The 17164-nt window shown below is 42.0% G+C and overlaps 1 protein-coding gene across 1 annotated transcript; it reads left to right on the top strand.

The window, feature by feature from the left end:
• The first annotated feature begins 3506 nt into the window (after window positions 1-3506).
• LOC121364647 (mitochondrial poly(A) polymerase) lies at window positions 3507-16694 on the top strand. The gene is made up of 9 exons (XM_041488067.1): window positions 3507-3658; window positions 5428-5600; window positions 6163-6396; window positions 6720-6944; window positions 10078-10289; window positions 12449-12675; window positions 13885-13977; window positions 14076-14149; window positions 15811-16694. The coding sequence occupies exons 1-9, from the start codon at window positions 3520-3522 to the stop codon at window positions 16147-16149; spliced, it is 1716 nt and encodes a 571-aa protein (XP_041344001.1). The 5' UTR covers window positions 3507-3519; the 3' UTR covers window positions 16150-16694.
• Window positions 16695-17164: the final 470 nt, after the last annotated feature.

Here is a 17164-nt window from a genome sequence, read left to right as displayed (position 1 = left end):
CGCCGGGAGCGCCGCGCCGCCCGTCCGCCGCAGCCCGCGCCGCTCGCCGGGTGCCGCGGAGCGCCGGGGCGGGGAAGGGCGCAGGTAGCACCGCCCGCCCCGGGCCGAGGGCGGGGGACCGGCGCCGGTTTCTATTTCGGTTTCCCGACAGCAGCAAGCGCTGCGCTGTCCCAGCCCGGCCTCAAGCCCGCCTCCTGCTCCAGCCGCGGCATCGCCCGGCGGCAATGGCTTGTCCCCGGCGGTGGCATCGGTAAACCCCTTTCCTACCACCTCATGTTTCCGTGCGCACCTAGAGGGCGTCCACCAGCGTCCTACGAGTCTAAACATTATCTGAATTAAACTTCAGCTGACACGCGGGTGGAATTTAGGACAACAACGTGAAGAATTTGTTAGTGGCAGTAGTATTAAAATACTTCGGGACACTAATGTGAGTTGGATAATTGCTAAAATTGGGTACGACTACTTTTTATTTCTTATCCATAAGGAAGTAATTCTTGCAAAACTGTGCTGTCCAATAGCTCCCCTTCGGTCAGTTCGTTTTTAAGGAGACAAGTAGCACAAAAACCAGCTAACACAGTTAACAAAACCAGCTGCCACAGCACTAGGAGCTGATGAGTTGAATCTGTCTCAAGGTGTCAAGAAACCCAAGATGGATTTTTGGTTCATTATCTGCAGTGTAATGACTATTTGCTTACTGAAGTAAATGGCAAAACCATCATTATAAAGTTTCAGGACAAACATTCACCTTAGGCTTCAGTGTTTATTAGTAGCTCATACAACTCCTTTTCTCTTTATATTGACAAGGTACCCTGACTCCCTTGTTTAAATGGTTTATGTTTGCTGCCTCTCCTGGCACATTCACAGTTGTCCAAAGTGTGTCACAAATGACATTCTGAAATGTGCAAGGGTTTAGACTCACTATAGGATTTTTTTTCCTTAGCATCATAACTATGTATATGGAACTCTGCCAGCAGGGTTAACCTTCGCTCATACACGATTTCTTTTCCAGATTATACAGATGTTAAATACATTGGCAAGCCTCCGTAAGGAAAGAGGCATCTTCTTTGTTGAGTTTGACTTTGTTCAATTGCACCACCCAGTGCATTTGCTAAGAAAAAAGGGAAAAAAAAGGCAAGAAAGCTGAAGATGATTATAGAAAGAAAAAAGAGAGGAAAGACTGAAGAATAAATTAGGCTATAGGAGAGGCCTGACCAAGGAGAGGGCGGAATTGGCAGCACCCTGAAAGTGGGAGGTTAAGGAGGCTGAGTAACACATCCTTAACGTGCAGCAGCTCTCACACTAGGGTACTTTGAGTATCCTCTTTCAGAAACTTGCTTGTGCTATTAGTTTTTCCAAACCCACAATTAATTTTAATGAAACCCTTTTCTATTTTTAGACCAGCTTCAAAGAGGGAAAGAGGAGGAGGTCCTCTCTCCACATCAATAAATTTAGGCAGGACAAGTCTTAGGATTCCAGAGGAAACTCGCCATGGAGAGATGGAGGAAACACAAGTTTGTACTCCATGGTATGCACAAGCCATGGAGTACATTTTAAAAGCAATCTACTCTCTGTCTTAATTATCATCCTAGAATACAAAACCAAAATAATTAGGTCATAGCAATTACTTACAGACCCTGATTTACTGGGAGGCTGCCACAAATATATACAGCACTGCACTGAAGACCTACTAACACACAAAGTGCCCTAACATACGCTACAGATGTGACCACATGTTTTACATTAATGTTTTTAAAAACCAAAGAAAACAATGTTTTCTTCAGCACATGCCTGGGGAACCATGCTGCAGACCAATGACTGCTTGCTGGGTGCCCTGCAGCTCTCTGCCCCAACCACGTCATTTCTGATCCCACATGCTGCCTTCACTGCAGTATCTCTGCCTTCACAGCCCTGGCCCAGGACCAGACAAACAGAATCACAAAATCAGTTAAGTTGGAAAAGACCTCTGAGATCATCAAGTCCAGCCTATAACCAAGCACTACCATGTTGACTAGACCGTGGCACTGACTGCCATGTCCAGATTTTCCTTAAATACCTTCAGGAACGGTGACTCCACCATCTCCCTGGGCAGCCCATTACAATGTCTAATACCTCCTTCTGTGAATAAATTCTTCCTAATGTCCAATCTAAAACTACTCTGCCCCATCTCAAGACTGTCCTCTGTCCTGTCACTGGTTACCTGAGGGAAGAGGCTGAAACTCATCTGGCTACAGCCTCCTTTTCTTCAAGCTAAACAGCCCAGTTACATCAGCCATTCCTCAAATGGCTCATTCTGCAGAAGCTTTCTCAGTTCTACTGCCCTTCTCTGGACTCACTCCAGCACCTCAATGTCCTTCCTGAATTGAGGGGCCCAGAACTCAACACACTGAGGCACACTCAAGGTGTGGCCTCACCAGTGCAAAGTACACTTCCCTAGCCCCACTGGACAACGTCGCGGATACAGGCCAAAGGTTTTACTTCCCTTTTTAAAGTCAGTCTGCCAAAACCTACACTAGACCCCCATCACCTTGGCCATCTGACCCTTCAGGTTCACTCCTATGCCCACCCTGACCCTCCTGCCCTTGGCTGGCAGGGCTCATGCAGGGTTTGCTGGCCAGCCCTGGCCTGGCTGCTGGGTGCTTCCTCACACAGGGCAGGCAGCAGCTCACACCCACGCCTCAAGCCTGACCTGGGAAGCTCACAAAATCACAGAATATGCTGAGTTGAAAAGGACCCACAAGGATCACTGAAGTCCAACTCCTGACCCTCTGCACAGGACAACACCAAGAATCACACCATGAGCCTGAAAGTGTTGCCCAAAAGTTTTTTGAACTCTCAGGCTTTCTGCTGGGACCACTTCCTTGGAGAGCTGTTCCAGTGCCCAACCACCCTCTGGGTGAAGAAACTTTTCCTAATATTCAGCCCAAACCTTCCCTGAAACTTCAGGCCGTTTCCTCGGGTTCTGTCACTGGACACCACAGAGATCATGCCCCCCTCTCCTCTTCTCATGAGGGAGCTGTTGACTTCTATGAGGTCTCCCCTCCATCTCCTCCAGGCTGAACCGTCCAAGTGACCTCAACTGCTCCTTTTAAGTCTTCCCCTCAAGGCCCTTCATCATCTTCGTTACCCTCCTTCGGATACTCACTAAAAGCTTTATATCCTTCTTACATTGTGGTGCCCAAAACTGCACACAGGTCTCAAGGTGAGGCCGCCCCAGGGCACAGCAAAGCAGGACAATCCCCTCCCTTACCCGGCTGGCCATGCTGTGCCTGATGCCCCCAGGACAGACCTGGCCCTCCTGGCCCCAGAGCACCCTGCTGACAGCCGTTTGTTCCGTCTGCCCGGCGCAGGCAGCTGCCCGCACCCTGACCTGGCCCGGCCCGTCAGCTTCGCTCCCTCCCGCCAGAGCGCCCAAACGCCGCGGGCACCACCGGCCCTCCCCAGCGCACACGGAGCGGGCTGAGCCCCGCCGGCCGCCGTGGAAGGCGGCGCCTGCGCAGAGCGGGCGCGGCCGTGCCGGCCATGGCGCTCCGCGCGGGAGGGCCGGCGCTGGCGCTGCTGCGGGGCCGCCTGCGCCTCCCCGGGCCCGGCGCCCGCGGGCACGCTCGGCTCGGCCGCTCCGGCGCCGCCGCGCAGCCGGCTGCCGAGGAGCCGGGGGAAGGTAGGGACGGGTCGCCGTGCCGCGCTGCATTCGCCGCGGGCCTCGGTGCCGCACGGCCGGCTGCGCCGAAGGGCGTGGGGAGGGGAGCGGCCGCCTGTCCCCCTCGGCACCCCCGGAGGCGCCGGGCAGCGCCCGCGTCCTGGGCGTGAGGAGCCCCGCAGGGCCCGGCAGCCCGGCCGGCAGTGAGGTCGGCCTGTGCCGTCTGCGGCTGCAGCCCAGGAGGCCAGAGTCCGCTGTCAGTGCCCGGGACGCGGGTTGTTAAACGTAGAGACCAGCTAGAGGTGAATCAAGTGGCGGGGCTCATCCCGAGAGACCCCCTCAAAAAGCCATAGGAAGCGTGTGACTCAGGCTGTGTCTTTAGTACAAGCCGAGAACTGCTGAGGGGTGTCTGTTGCTGCTGTGCATCAGTGCCATACTCAGACTGTGCAAAGGACAGCAGAGCCAGAAGCTGTGAGATCACATCATCTCTGTAGTGACTAAGCATGTGCAGGTAGTAAATCAGGCAAAAATCACAGCCATTTTGGCCTAATGCATGTCCATGTCACCCATCCATGGGACTTTTCTGCATCTTGGTCACTTCATCCTTCTCTGTTTGCAAGGAAACGGTGATATTTATCATCTTCATAAAGTGCTTCCTTCGTTTTCTGATTAAAAATGCTTTATAAAACTAGGCTGTTGAAAGAGCTATCGTGGTTATTATTTACAACAGTAAATAATACTGTGAGAGCTCAGTAAAGTTATAAAATGAAAGATTTTTTAAAAAGACATACTATCAAGTAATACTAACAACTATCATGTAATGATACTTAAAGGTTTTGTTGAGGCCACAGTATCCCATGGGTTTTTCAAAACCAAAAACAGAATAAAGAGCTCTCTGCTGAATATCCCTGTGGCAGATAGGAGCTGCTGGGAAATGCTCCTCAGCTTCCCAATCCGAATGACAAAAGGGAAATATTAACAGGCAACAGCTTCACGGGCTCTGCCGATGTGATGTGGTCGGTGGATTAGTTTGAAAGCTATGCAGGGAAGGGATCATGGTTTCAGATTTGGGAGATGGCCCCTTTGCGTGTATGCAAAGAGGGAAAACTGTTCCATGTTTCTGGATGCTCAGCATGTCTCGATTGCATGTGAATTCTGGAGGCTGTCAGCAGCAGTACAGCTTGCCAGTAGTGTGATGAGATATGACTGGTCTGTGGGTTTATTGTACTCGAGTAGATGAAAGTGTATTATTAAGTGAAAATTTTGAGTAGGCGTTTACCGTAAAGGAAGGTGCTGAGTTGTGAAAATAGCAAGTGTTGAATTGTTCCAAAGTGCTGGTTTTGTGGTAGTTAAGAGAGACTATCATTCCAGTGAAGCTTGCCAAAGGTCTAGACCTGCCTCACAGCCTAGCTGGCATTTCCTAACTCTTATGTGTGTGCTAAGTTTTTTGATGGTGAGGAGCAAATTAAGCAACAAAAGATTCCTTGTATTATGAAGCTTCCTGTGCACCAAAGAAAGTCAGTTTTGTTTTCTTCCTACCTTTCCTACTCCTTGTTATTGCAAATGTATGCATTTGTGAGAGAAATACGCTTACATTTCTTTCTTTCATTCATTCTTCATTGTCCTTCATTCATTCTTCATTGTTTTCATCTTTGCTGTCATAATCTTGGAGAGCCAGGACAAACCTTTGTTCAGTTGTTCAATCCAGAGGAAGAGATTAAGTGTACTAAAACCAGCCATACATCTTTCTGTTTACATAGAAAAGCCTTGATGTTTGTTTCTTCTCACAGATGCTGAAGTCAGTACCAGAAAGAAGACATTTGCTGAAGTCCAAACAGAACGACTGGATCAAGCTGAACGGACTGTTTTAATTAAGTGCCCATCAAAACTTAATGAAAAAAAATTATTGCAGTACTTAGCCAGTCATGGAAAAGTTAAGAGTCATTTCTTTTTTGAAAATCGTGTAAGTAATTAATGATGTCAACTAAAATCTAGACTTAGATGAAAATAAATACCAGAAAGAAAATTTGGTTAAGGACTCATACGTAAGTTAAGCAAATTATATACATTTAGTGTATTAAATCTGTTTTTATCTGTGCTAATGTTCACAAGTTGCTGAGCACTTGATTTTTATTCTTAGGTCAGCTAAGCAACACCTCTAAGAAATAGCCAGCAACCTGTTTTGCACTAAATCTTTGAAACTTTCACATAGCACCATTCATTGTGCTGACAATAGAGATGGCTCTTTTTAATGAGTTTCTTGAGTATTTCAGTTGTAAAGATGAATACAGTTCAGAAATTTTATGTTTAGTGCTTGCTTCCTAGAATAGCACATCTTAAATACTTTTAATCTCTTATGGAAAAGCATCTAAAGTGTTTTGAGATATGGAACCTAGCATTTGGCTTCAGGGCTGTCATATTAATCTGTCTCAGGAGCCCCAGGAACATCTGAATAATATCAGCACAATGAGTTCAAGCATTGTATGCATTTATCTCACTCTGTATTTCCATTCTTAATATTTTAGGGCATCAGTGCTTTAATAGAGTTTTCAGAAAAGAGCAGTATAGCCTCGTTGCAGGATGCTGTTGGGATCCCAAGTGCTTCAGAGCATCATGTTGTTCCATTTAAATCAAGACTTTTTACTTTCACACTGAAAAACCCAGTGAGTCAACACCTTGAAGAGACACCACTTCACCTCTCTCCTCAGTGTCACATTCCAGTAAAAGATCTTATTGAAAAGCTTTGTCTTGCAGACAGCGTAAGTAGAGGTTTCTAGATCTCTCTTAATTAAAAATAAGACATGTTCATTTCAGATTTGCAAGTGGTCATGTGAAACTTATAAAGCTATTTATTTTTATTAAAATGGTAATATATTAGCATTTTTTGTGAGTGGTTCTCCTGTACTGAAGTAAATAAATGAAATTATTCATTTTAATTATGAAAACAATTTCTCTGTATGAAAGAAACCTTTTTGAAGTTTTGAAAAATAACCTTCTAATTGCATTGATTTTAAATAGATGAAAATATATGTTAATAGAAGATGGGTCATTGTATTTTTACAGTGTTTATTTTCTGAACTAGATAAGCAGTCAGATGTACGTTCTACTGAACGAGTATCAGCTTACAGAAGAAAACATCAAGCTGCGATTTCTGGCCTGTTCTTTGGTGCGGGATTTTGCACGTGCATATTTCCCTGACAGCACAGTAAAGCCTTTTGGCTCTTCAGTCAACACTTTTGGCAAGCTGGGATCTGATGTGGACATGTTTTTGGACTTCCGTGATACAGGAAAGCACGCTACAAAAACGGTAAGATTGTGCTGTGCATCTTCAGTTTGTTGGATTTCTTCAACAGAGCAGTTGATTTGCACATTCACACACAGGAATCAGTTTATTTTTATTTAGGTTTTAAGTAGGTTCATACTATAGAGTGTGAACAAGTTTATTTGAATGTTTGGATCTGAAGACTTTCAAAAACTGAATGTGACGTGGACGAGATGTTCTTTGCAATAGGAAGAAAATGATTTGGTGTTTACATGAACTTTGCACTATTAGGGTGAATTTCACTATGAAGAAAACCCTCATCCTCCAAAACTGTTTCAGCAAAGTCTTCTGAAAAGCCCTTCCCATTCTATTGTCATGTTTTCTTCCCTGTAGCTTCTGTGCTTCAGCCATGCTCTGTTAAAGCTTGGCTTTGTTTTTTAGGGTCCTCCACGTCCTAAAGCAAAGTAAATTTGTGCGTGTGCACATCTGCATTTTGGGAGGATTGTCATGCTCTTTTCCTTACCTTAAAGAGATTACTTTATTCTCCAGGAAAAGTTATTGGATTATGTACTGGGGTGTATATGTATTTATAGGCACATATTGAGTGTGTGCAGGTGTGAAAGCTCAGGATGTGGAATAGTCATGGCGAATACTTACAGGTCACACATTCTGAATGAATAATCAAGTAAGTGATTCTCGTGTTGTGAAAACTTTTCTTTTTACTTGTGTGGTAAAAACTGTTTGGGAAAAGCTGTTGGGAAAAACTGTTGAAGTTTGGGAAAAAAGTTTAAGCCCGTTGTCTTTTAAGTTTTCCTTAGAAGACAATGGGCTTAAACTTTTGAAGATTGAAAATTCTCTCAGCTTTTCTGTACAATTTGTATATTGCCGTGTAAGTCACTTTCAAAGAAATAATCCTTCAAATGTTTGTAGTTTTTAGTATTACTGCAGTGATAAATCACAATGAAAGCAAATATGTCAGCTGAAGAGAAGGATCATCGTGTGTGTGAAGTGTGTTACAATCTTTATGTTTAATCAGTGAACTTGCCTCTTAAATTTTGAAGGAATAATTTTCAAGTATAAAATGTCTATTTTCAAAGTATGTTTGGTAGCTCTAGCTGTTTTCTTTAATATATATCCTTTGTGGAGATAGAAGTTCTATTGTGAAATGTAGAGTATTTGATGATGAGTGAGTTTACTGGCAGCTGTGATTACCTGTGACTGGCTGAGAGACTTATTACCTGGGGAGATAAAGGGGAGGCAGCTTTATTTACAAGGTGATTTAGCAGCAGTGGAAAAGGTATGTTCTGATTTCTTCACTTCTGTAGCCTTTCAGGAGGTGCCAGCAATGAGGAGGATCAGGCATTTCAGCACCTATTTACGTGAAATAACTGGTTTTGAGCCTTATGGCAAACTTATTACTAACTGCAATTTAAGAAAAGGGAGTGGGAGTGGGAACATTCTTTAGCAAGAATGAATGCTAGACCACAGATAGGGCATTTTTAACCTCTGGGCAGTTTAGGAGATTAGTGAATGACTTTAAGCAGGGCTCTGTGATACTCTAGAGTAGCAGTTTTTGTTAAACTGTTGTGCTGCTGCCTTACATTACTGTATCAGTTTACTGAAAAGTAACTTTATTTTTAATAATAGTAATAGTTTCATATTTGCTGTTTCCATCTACATGACAAGAACTGGGGAAGAACCACAGGGTTGGGGCAAGTGTATCAGTACTTCATACCCCCAGCTAGCACCAAAGCTGTATATGGAGGTTCATTTAATTGCTTAGAATGTCTACTTAATCATTATAAAACAGACTTCATTCAGTTTTTGAGAAATAGTGAGGTGCTGTCTGGAAAGGCCCATTGTGGTTTTTGTCACAAATATAAATATCAACACCAGCCCACCTACAGGTCAGCTGAGTACCCATGAGGTGCTGTCTGGAAAGGCCCATTGTGGTTTTTGTCACAAATATAAATATACCTACAGGTCAGCTGAGTACCCGTCTTCATCTTTCTTGTTAGCTGCCTCATGTTGATAGTTCCAGGCTCCTTTCACTCAGAGCCAGCCCTACTGCAGCATGCAGCCACACAGCCAGGTGGGATTAGGGACTGCCCTCCTGGCATGTTCCACCACACATGTGGTGCTGACTGGAGAGCTGCTCCAGGAGGGGAGCGGGAACAGTCACCTCAGGGATTGCCAGGGAGACTCAGAAATTCAGCCCCTGAACTGACCTTAAGGGAAGGGCTGCAAGGTCCATAACTTCTGAATTGTTTCACTTGTCTGTGAGGTCACTAATTTGTGGACAACAAAAGTAATGTACTGGGTATCTCAGTTACTGTTACGTCACTGTAATTTTATTTGTACAGTATGCATTCACCCATGACATGTTCCAAGGGGAAGGATAAGTCAGTGTCAAGTATAGGATTAGCAAAAAAAACTAGATGATGTCTAAAAAACACAAGACTAAAGGAAACAGAGATTTCACAGCTATTTTATTGAGGTAAAAACTACAAATATAACAAATCAAAATACAAAGACCTACAGAGAAGTTAATTTCTGATGTTAGAATATATCTTCACAATATTTTTGTCTTTCAAGGAAACTTTATATGAGATAAAGTATTTTTTTAAAGTCTTACAGAATCATATCTTAATTTGGAACGATTTAAGTAATTTGCATGCTAAATTTTTTAAGTTTTTTAAATTAAAAAGACATTTTTCCTTACACTGCTGCTTGATTTACAAATAATGTATTGTTCTTTGAGGATTTGACATGGAATTACCAATAGTTTGAAATTATTGGTAGTTTGGTTGTGTTACCCCTCTGTGATTGTATGCTCCTTTGTGCAGTCAGAGCATTTATGCTCTCCAGGTAATTCCAGAATTACATTTTTTAGCCAGTAACGAGATGTAGTACTACTACACTTCTGTTTGAACATGTAGATTTATAGTAAGTTGATCACTATTAGCCTGGAAAAACTGAATCACCAGAAAAGAATATAAAAGAGAGAGCAATATGGTTTTACCTATTTTAAGTTCTGTGGACTGCTTTGAATAATTCTTGTCTTTCAGTTCTAGCTGTACAAACAAACTGTTTGCAAATTGCGGTGGTCTTTCAGAAGTATTTTTAAATGTCACTTTTGTTTGAGAGCTAACAGCTTGCTTTTAAAATTCTGTGTTAGAAAAAAGGTCCCTTTGAAATGGAGTATCAGATGAAAAGATTGCCATCGGAAAGATTAGCAACTCAGAGGATTCTTTCTGTGATTGGTGACTGCCTTGATAATTTTGGCCCTGGGTGTGTGAATGTACAGAAGATCCTCAATGCCCGCTGCCCTCTGGTGAAATTTTCCCATCAGCCAACAGGATTCCAATGTGATCTGTCAGTGAGCAACAGGTGAGACCTGGTTTTAAAAAGTTTGCAGAGAATTCTGATGTACTTAAAGTGTTCTGAAAAGCTGTAATGTCAATTGTTTTTTCTGTGTTCATAACTGTTCTTAACAAATGTGAATGTTGGCTCTCAAAGTCAAAAGGATATTTTTTGACTTCTAGAGGTTAGAATTTGATATCCTTAAGTTGTCTTTCTCCAGCATAGGAAATACTTGCTAGCTGAAGACTCAAAAACCAGTCTGTGGAAGCAGGTTGGCTTATAAAACAGGAAAGAAGGCGGTCAGTGTTCATTAGTCATTACTTCCCTTCCGTGTATGCGCAGCCTTTCTTGACTGCTTTCAGATTGAGCAACTCCAGAATGTTAATTTTTAGGGATTTTGCTTCTAGTTATTTTGGCCTCCTTCCCTTCTTCTTAAGGGCCTGCATACCCCTGTTTGCTGGGAAGCTGCCCTGGATGCCAAGGGAATTCCCGCGGGGAAGGGAGGGCAGCCTGCGGCGTTCCCGCCGTGCGGGGCCGCTCGCAGCGCTGCCCGCTAGGGGGCGCCGGCGGCCCAGAAATGCCCTCAGGGCCCGTCGGTGACAGCCCGGCACAGACACGGCCGTGCCGCCCCTTGTGTGCTGCTGCTGGGCCCTGCTTTCGCCAGAAATAGCGCCCTCACTCCAGCAAACAGCGCTGCAATAAGTGTACATAGCCGAAAATGAGTTACTGACCCTTTTCGTTGTTGTTGGGGAATATAAAAATATGAGTGATTATTCTTCAGGATAAAAGTGACAGGACATGAGGGTATGGCCTGAAGTGTCTGGGGAGATCCAGGTTGGATATTAGGAAGAGGTTTTTCAGAGGCTGGTTGAGCCCTGGAACAGGCTCTCCAGGGAAGTGGTCACAGCACCAAGCCTGACAGAGTTCAAGAAGCTTTTTGACAAAGCTCTCAGCACAGGCTGTGACTCCTGGGGCTGTCCTGTGCAGGGCCAGGAGCTGGACTTTGATGATCCTTGTGGGTCCCTTCCAACTCAGATTATTTCATGTTTCTGTGATACGAGTTTTAGTGCAGTTTTGTGACTTGTCTGCGTCAGATACAGTCAGATCAGATACACTCAGTTTTCTGAATTACCCAAAATTCTGTTTCAGAATATGCAGGAATTGTTAAGGCAATACTGAACAAGTTTCTTACAGTGAAATTACTTCTGTATATGCAGCCACAGTGAAAGTCAGCATGTAGTTCTGTACAAGCTTCCTTGTAACTCACTGGTGATAGTTTGGCTGGTTGGGACTGCGTGTCTTGTCATTGTTGTTTTTACTAGAAACAGATCTCTCTGGACACCATAAAACATCTCACAGCTGAAATTTAAGAAGCCCAGGTGTTACAAAATTTTGACCTAGTAAATGTCCTCAAAAGGCTATGCTGAATTTTTAGAACACCTTTTAGCACTTCAGGCTAAAACTGAACCAAAGTTTTGCTCTCATACTGTACTTCCATTTTTTTTCTACTTTTTCTTGCCCTCCCATTTGTACAATACATGAATGGTTGTGTAACAGTGTGATAAAGGAGATCAAAAACTGATCCATCTGAAAACCTTTATCCTTCCAGATTAGTTGTTTTTTTCAGCTGGACTAAGCAGTAATCATTTGAAAATTACCAAACTGACTTGTTTTGCGGATTTCATTGTGTCTCTGCACTTAGATTATTTTTCAGTGCAGCATTTTACTACCTTTTAGATAAAAGCAGTAAAAGAACTTCTAGTTGTATTTTATTATATGTTAGGATAGAGATATTATCTAACCTACCAAAGGCAATTGTAGCTGAATTATGTTTTTTCACCTCAGTTCTGCACAGTTTGACTCCACAGTACTTGATGGTGTTTTCTTTAATTTGGGGGTTTTTTCCTCCCCCTGTGATGTGGATTGAGGAAACAGGAAACAGTGCAAATGCATATTATTTACCCAGAACTGTATAATTCTTGCTATGAAAAACTACCAGGTATTTAATCCTTGATAATTCCAGGCATTCCTACCCAAACCATTATACTATTCTACAATTCTCTTCTGTTTTTTAAAATGTATAAATTTTTTAATGAAAGTCCCCTTCTCTTATAATAAATAATGAATACTGCATCTGATACTTTATAATTTTCTCATCATTTACATGTCACCCGTTTCTTCTTCAGCATTGCAATAAGAAGCTCAGAGCTGTTGTATATCTATGGCTGTCTGGATTCCCGAGTACGAGCACTTGTGTTCACTGTGCGGTGCTGGGCCCGTGTCCATGGGCTCACCAACAGTGCTCCTGGCACCTGGATTACAAACTTCTCCCTGACCATGATGGTCATGTTTTTTCTGCAGAGGAGATCGCCACCTATCATTCCAACACTAGACCAGCTTAAAGAACTGGCAGGTGAGCACAGATGTTTGTGTTTATTGCAGTCGATTGTTTATCGCACATTTGTTTTGTCTAAAGTGATCAACAAACCCAAGCAATTTCTTTATGCAAATAGTATGAATATTATTTGTGTTTTAATTTTGAGGGAATACACAAGTTTTACATGTTTTTTTTAGTGAAAATAATACATCGTTAAAGGCAAAATAAATCCCTTTTCAATACAATACAAATTTGATTTAGAGGGGTTAGACTTATTCTGTCCCTTAGATAATTAAATGTAATTTACTTGTTCAGTGCTCCTATGCTGAATTTTTTTTTTATTTTGTTATTTAGAAGACTTGTAGAGTCTTGAACATTTCTGGAATTAAGGATTTTGTGCAGACTTAACTGCACAGAATATGATGCTATGATGTGTATTGTTTTATAGCTACCAAATGCTTAAAAGAAAGGCTGTGTTTTCTCCTCCTAATTTGTAATATCCTTGGGACTGTTCAGGCCCTTTGCAAGTAATTCTTGTGTCTCCACAAACAAGCTGTTCTGGAGGTTCTTACACAGCATTCAGGGTGTGTTATCTTCAATGAATTGTATGACAGCATAGAGAATGACACCCCAAGTTCTTGATTCCTTACTCATGTGTTCTGCTTATTGACATGATTCTTTGACAGCTTTGAGTGCTTGAAGTGGAGGAAAAGGTCTGTGTTCAGTTGCTTTAAAATAATTTTAAACATTTCCATCAGAATTCTGTAGAAGTATTTATACATAAAACATGTGCTCTCATATTTACAAGAGTGTTCCTGATTCTGTGAAGTTTTTCAGAAAAAGACAGTGAACGCTCTGGGTCTGATTTTTTTTAAACCCTCATGTAGGTAGTAACCTCAAGGAGTTGTGCTGTTACGTGTGAAATACAGCCCTCTGTGCAGAGATACCCTGCTTGTTACTTAGAAGAAGTTTTCAGAGATACGAAGATATCATTTATCTTAGTCCTGTAGGATTTTAAAAATGTGCCACTTGCTCATGATGCTTTTCCTTTGCCCATCTATGGACTTTTTTCTTTTAAATCTTTTACCACTTAATTTGAATCTTAACCTAAAAGTTCATTTGTGAATTCCTAATTTGATTTGTGTGGTACGGTAGCATTGATCTGAGTTTGTTATCTGAATTTTATAAATACAATGGTATTTTACTGTTTATTACTTCAAAATATGCCCACAATTTTTCTTTCAGGTGAAAAAGACAAGCATATAATTGGAGGATATGATTGCTCATTTGTTAGTGATTTAAGGAAGATTAAACCTACAAAAAACACAGAAACACTTGGTAGGTAGATCTTCATAATTTTTGTCTATTTTATGACCATATTGAAAACAAACTTTTCCTTAATGTTACTGATGGCTCTTGTTTTTCTTTCCCCTTAGATGTATTGTTGGGTGAGTTTTTTGAATATTTTGGAAACTTTGATTTCAGAAAGAATTCCATAAATCTTCGAAAGGTAAATGGATTTTAATTGCTCATCATTATCAATTGAATCTCTCTGTCTGCCATTTGACAAACTGCTTATGTTAAGCAACAATTTCTGTCATCCTTAATTATACATAAAAAAACATTTATATGGAAACAGTTCTTTCTGTGAAGGAGGAGTGTTTTCCTCTTGGAGCCCAGTAACTTACAATACCATTGAGAACATTTATAGTGTCATTGCTTGGGTATGCTGGAAAGCAGAAACTGATGCAAAGCTAGTGTGATTTTAATGAAAAGCCCTGTAATAAAAGTGGCAGTTTTAAAAAGTCGAAGTTCTTTTGCTTCTGTGGGAGTAAAACTTTTCAAATGTCATGATGTCTGTCATAGCAGAAGTCTGTGACAAACCCTGTGAGCTGACACGATTTGTGTTTAAAGTTGGGAGTCCAGACCCAACCAGAGCCTACATTAAAACTTACAGCTGAGTTTTGGGTATGCTTTTGACACTGCAGTTTTCTACTGCAGTTTGTATCAGCTACAGTAACTGTACTTGCAGCTCAGTAAGCACTGCCATAGCATGACCATTCTGTGCTAGCACTTCGGTTTGCTTTACATGCTTTAGTCATCCTATTGATCTGTGTGTGCATGCAGGTATAACAGAAATACATGAAAATGTAACCTCCATAACTCACACCTCTTCCTGCTGGGCTGCTTCCAGAGTGGGGGTTCAGTGCCACGTTGCTGTGTGGATGCTCATTTGTTCTCTTTCCTATTTGGGCATTGTAGATTACTGGCTAAAGAGCCCTTTTTTGCAGATTGGTCCTAGAAACTGATTTATTTAGGTGGAGAACTTCAGCAAAAACACATTTGGAGCCTGAGCTAGTCAAGGGAGGTATCTGGGCTGCTGCTGTTCCTCTGACAGTGCTCTTGTCCCTGGGGCAAGTGTATGTAACATGTACATAGACACTTCCTGGACCAGCAGGAGCTGGTGGATTCCTGCTAGAGCTTGTGGCAGAGGTTCTGCTATACAGAACCAGTCAGCTAAGAAACACTGATAAGCACTGAGATGGAAGTGCATTTAAATAACAAACGACATAGTTGTCAGCTATTTGTGTTGTGCTATACCAGGTGCCTCACAATGGACCGTGACCTGAATAGCTCTGTGCTTAAAAGACCAAACTGGGAGGAATTTCAGCCAACAAAGCAATCTTGTTCACTTACACCAGCACTGTGACCTCTTTGAACAGTGTGGGAGGAATGGTTTGAACAGTTTAAGTGCATGCAATATTTTATCAAACTGAGCTGTGCAGGTTAATATGACACACTGATGCTGTCCGTAACAAGTGGAGATGAAGAGTAGGAGGTTGCAGTAGGTGAGGTCTGAGGTTTGTTGGACAGCAAATGAGAAAATGGCCAAAAAGATAGGTTAAGCTGTAGTTGTGTGTTCTTTACCTTGAAGGATATCTAAGTTGAATGTGACAAAGAAAACCACCACTGAGAGGATCAGAGAACAGGAATAATACAGTCAAGTTGACAGGAAAATTAACTTGATTAATAATGACTGGGTGTTTTGTAAAATGTTCTCTAATAGGTCAAAACACTCTTAATTCTAATGTAATAATTCAAGTGATTCGTTATTTGTTCAGCCTATAATGTACATATGCAACTTTGGCTTTTTCTTTATGCTGTCTGCAGGGAAAGGAAGTAAATAAGCCTGAGTCGTCTCCTCTTTATATCTGGAATCCCTTTGAACAAGACCTTAATATCAGCAAGAATGTTAATCAGCCACAGCTGGAGAAATTTATAGCTATGGCCAGAGAAAGTGCCTGGATTTTGCAGAAGGAAGATAAAACTCAGCAAATGATCAATAAAGAACCTTGGGGACTGGCAGCTCTTCTGATACCATTTGGAAAAAATAATTCCAGCAAGATGAAGAACAGGATGAAAGGAATAGGAAGTGAAACAATCAGAAGCCTTTTGGACTCTTTAAAGTTAAATAATGCAAGCAGTCAACAAAAAGCAGTGGGAAAATGACTTTAAGCAGAGAAACACAATAGCTAATATTCTGTTTTAGGAATTGAATGTGACAAGCAGTCCAAAGAACATTAATTTTAATATTTTTATTATGGGGAATGGAGAATCAAGCAATCTCTGTTTTTCATCCTAATGATTTTTTGTACAGATCTGCATTCTTTCTGTACATTTTTCTTGTCCTTACTCCTCACTTTTCCATCTGTTTTATGAATGAAGAGTATTCAAATGTAAGTTTTACAGATGCATTTTGGAAGTAGCCTCCAGTTGGGCACTCTTCTGTAAAAAAGGCTGACAGGAGCAGTATGGGAAAAAGCCTCTGGGAATTCTCTTGGCTAGCATACAAATGATATGCTAATTAAAAGCTTAAGAAACAACCACCTTTCCCTGAAACCACAGTCTGAAAGAAGATAAATATGTTGGAACCATTGTTTCCAATCCAGTCGTGTTCTGGAAGCCAGTAAAACCGAAGCGCATGTATCTATTTTTGCAGTTGTTTTCCATTCGTGTAGATAGTGCCAAGACAAAATAAAGAGAATGGAATTAGATAGATGGGTTTGCAGTTTCATAAAGCATTGCACCACCACAGCTCTCCAAGGATAGTGCCACTGGTTTGTGTTGGAAAAATGGGTTTGCTCTTGTGTTTACCACCTGATTAAAAATGTCTTTAGTTAACTCGCCTTTGTTTTCTCTACACAGGACTGGTCTCCACCCACACTTGTTTCTTATTTTGCTTTCAGCTTCACTTTAAACCTGTATTTCAGGTTCAGGCAGGGATACTCGGATGCCCTTCTTGCTTCATCACTCTCCCCAAAGCTGCTGCCTACCAGGTGACATCAAAGCATTCCTACAGAGGGATCTGTCCTATGCAGAGATCCAGAGAATCACCCCAGTCTTGCCTTGGTTTTCACATATTCAGGAGAACAGTGACTGTCCCCCTTCCACATCAGTTGGGCCAGGAGAGTCAGTGCTTATTGACTTGAAACATTGAATGCTCTCTGCATCTACTCAAAAAGAA

This window comes from Pyrgilauda ruficollis, unplaced genomic scaffold (genome assembly GCF_017590135.1).
Source record: "Pyrgilauda ruficollis isolate IOZ18807 unplaced genomic scaffold, ASM1759013v1 scaffold12, whole genome shotgun sequence".
Lineage (NCBI taxonomy): Eukaryota > Metazoa > Chordata > Aves > Passeriformes > Passeridae > Pyrgilauda > Pyrgilauda ruficollis.
This window is presented reverse-complemented; position numbering and strand designations above follow the sequence as displayed.

Bases quoted from the DNA above. Each gene is read 5' to 3' on its own strand.
- LOC121364647 (XM_041488067.1), top strand. From the start codon at position 3,520: ATGGCGCTCCGCGCGGGAGGGCCGGCGCTGGCGCTGCTGCGGGGCCGC. The intron at 6,397-6,719 runs GTAAGTAGAGGT...TTTCTGAACTAG, and splicing joins AGCTTTGTCTTGCAGACAGC to ATAAGCAGTCAGATGTACGT. The intron at 12,676-13,884 runs GTGAGCACAGAT...TTTTTCTTTCAG, and splicing joins CCAGCTTAAAGAACTGGCAG to GTGAAAAAGACAAGCATATA.